This window comes from Lotus japonicus, chromosome 1 (genome assembly GCF_012489685.1).
Source record: "Lotus japonicus ecotype B-129 chromosome 1, LjGifu_v1.2".
In the NCBI taxonomy this organism is placed as follows: domain Eukaryota; kingdom Viridiplantae; phylum Streptophyta; class Magnoliopsida; order Fabales; family Fabaceae; genus Lotus; species Lotus japonicus.
Window position 1 is genome coordinate 9,594,069 of NC_080041.1, and position 2,232 is coordinate 9,596,300.

A 2,232-nucleotide genomic window follows, 5' to 3' on the forward strand; every position below is an offset into this window, starting at 1 on the left:
TGGCGGTGGCAGTTCTATGGTGGTCTTGGAAGTGGCGATATAACCACATCTTTGACAACCACGCTTGGGATATCAACTATGCCACTCGCAATGTGCTACTGGATGTGCAGGATTGGAGGCAATGGCCGTCGGCAACACAATGGCCACGTTATGGTGAGGGAATTTCAGCGAGTCATGGGGCGCTGGACGCGAGCTCCGGTTCTGTTAGGCCAGAGGTGCGAATCGTAGTGGATGGTAGCTGGAGTCCAGTGATAGGAAATATGGGGTGTGGCGCTATGCTGAAGGATAAACAGGGAGGTTGGATAACAGGGTTGGCAGAGAGCTTTGGATATTGGAATGCTTACTTGGTAGAGGTATTGGCGGTAGAGATGGGCCTGAAACATTGTTCGGAGCTTGTTATAAGAGGGTGGTTTGCGCGTCAGACTGTTTGGGAGTCGTGAAGGTCCTTTCTAGCCGCCAGGATGTCTCAAATTTCTAGGCTCGTGATGCACTCTTACGAGTTAGAAATATGATGAGTTGGGACTGGAATGTGAGCCTTGTCCATGTTTCTAGAGACCAGAATAGCGCGACAGATTCGCTAGCTCGGCATGCAACGCGAAATAGCCTAAGGAAGACCATCTGAAGTCATCCACCAACAAGCTTGGCTGCATCTTTATATGTTGATTCTATAGATTAGTTTTGCTTTGTTTTTTTTATTTCCTTATGTTACCAAAAAAAATACCCTCTAAAATTACATTCCCCCCAAAAATTACTCGATCCAAACACAACCTAAAATGTCCAATAAATGATCAAATTAAAACTATTTAATAGTTACATGATCACTTAAAAGTTTCAACACGTGAGAGAGAAAGAGTGAGAAAGAGTTAGAGAGAGAAAGAGTGAGAGAGAGTTCTTGTGTATGGAGCCCACTGCTTTGGCACCGGGTTTGGCTCCGGTGGCAGGAGCGGCACCACTAGAGTCGGGTGGAGGAACGTTTGGTATCTCCTTTCGTGACATCGTCGCCGGACAGCAATCCCCAGTGAAGATGAGGCCAATAGTGGATCTGATTGCCAACAAGTTGGTACGCGTGGAGCTGGACAATTGGGATAGGCTTTGTTCTAGAGTCTATGTTGCAGACTCCATTGTGAAGAAGTTGAGCGGTCACCTCAAGGAAGCGCTTTTAGTCAGAATTCTTGGCAAGAATTTAGGCTATAATCTCATCAAACAAAAACTACAGCCCCAGGGCATTTTTGACCTCATTGACTTGGACCATGGGTTCTATATGGTCAAGTTTGACAGTTTTAGGGAAAGGGAGAAGATCCTGCAAGGTGGGTCGTGGATGATCTTTGACCGGTACATTGCTGTGAGTCAATGGAACCCGGATTTTGTCTCCTCCCTCGATGCAGCCGGGACGACGCTTGTCTGGGTTAGGGTCCCGGGACTCAACCTTACTTTCTATGACGAGAGTTTCTTACTGGCTCTAGCTACTGCAATTGGCACACCGATTAAGGTTGATTCCAACACGATCAAAGCAGTATGGGGCAAGTACGCTCGAGTCTGCATAGAGATTGAGCTTAGCTTGCCGGTGGTGGGCAAGGTATGGTTTCGTGGTCATTGGCTCCGCGTAGAATATGAAGGTTTGCATACCATATGTGATCATTGTGGGTTTTATGGACATCTCGGCGTAACTGTAAGGTTCAGGCTAATAAACGGAATGGGGAGCAGGCGGCAGAGCCTCAGGCGACGACAGCTTGCCCCTCGACGGCTGCTGAAGCACACGTGAACCCTAAGAGCAAGGTGATGGCTGATGACGTCAGCCCTTCTGCACAAGTGGGACCCAACGACAAAGTTAAGCATGGTGATTGGCTGGTGGTTAAACGGAAGAAATCCAAGGCCATCAATGTTAAACATTCGGGATCCGATAATAAGGGCAACATTGGTGGAGGAAATAACAACGGATAATCAAAAAAAAAACAACCACCCCAAAGTCAATTGTGGGCCCCTCTCACATGCCATTGGTGATTCGTGAGCCACCCAGGCCGTCGTTTACCCCTCTCAAACAGCGGTGGAGTAATGATGCTTCGCCGGAGAAGTCCTTTAAGGGACTTCCTGTGACCCCGACCCCCCCGCGATCCATTGCTTCACCTACGAGGCAAGGTCCCAAGCAGGTGTACAAGCCCAAGGGAGCGGTGGTTTCCATGTTGATTGACCCTCCACCCTCCCCTTCTAAGGAGGTAGATTTGGGACAAAACA

The 2,232-nt window shown here is 48.4% G+C and overlaps 1 protein-coding gene across 1 annotated transcript; it reads left to right on the forward strand.

Annotated features, from left to right (window-relative positions):
- The first annotated feature begins 898 nt into the window (after positions 1 to 898).
- On the forward strand, positions 899 to 1,941 carry LOC130719068 (uncharacterized). The gene is made up of 2 exons (XM_057569733.1): positions 899 to 1,576; positions 1,675 to 1,941. The coding sequence occupies exons 1-2, from the start codon at positions 899 to 901 to the stop codon at positions 1,939 to 1,941; spliced, it is 945 nt and encodes a 314-aa protein (XP_057425716.1).
- Positions 1,942 to 2,232: the final 291 nt, after the last annotated feature.

Bases quoted from the DNA above. Each gene is read 5' to 3' on its own strand.
- LOC130719068 (XM_057569733.1), top strand. From the start codon at position 899: ATGGAGCCCACTGCTTTGGCACCGGGTTTGGCTCCGGTGGCAGGAGCG. The intron at 1,577-1,674 runs GTATGGTTTCGT...CGTAACTGTAAG, and splicing joins GCTTGCCGGTGGTGGGCAAG to GTTCAGGCTAATAAACGGAA.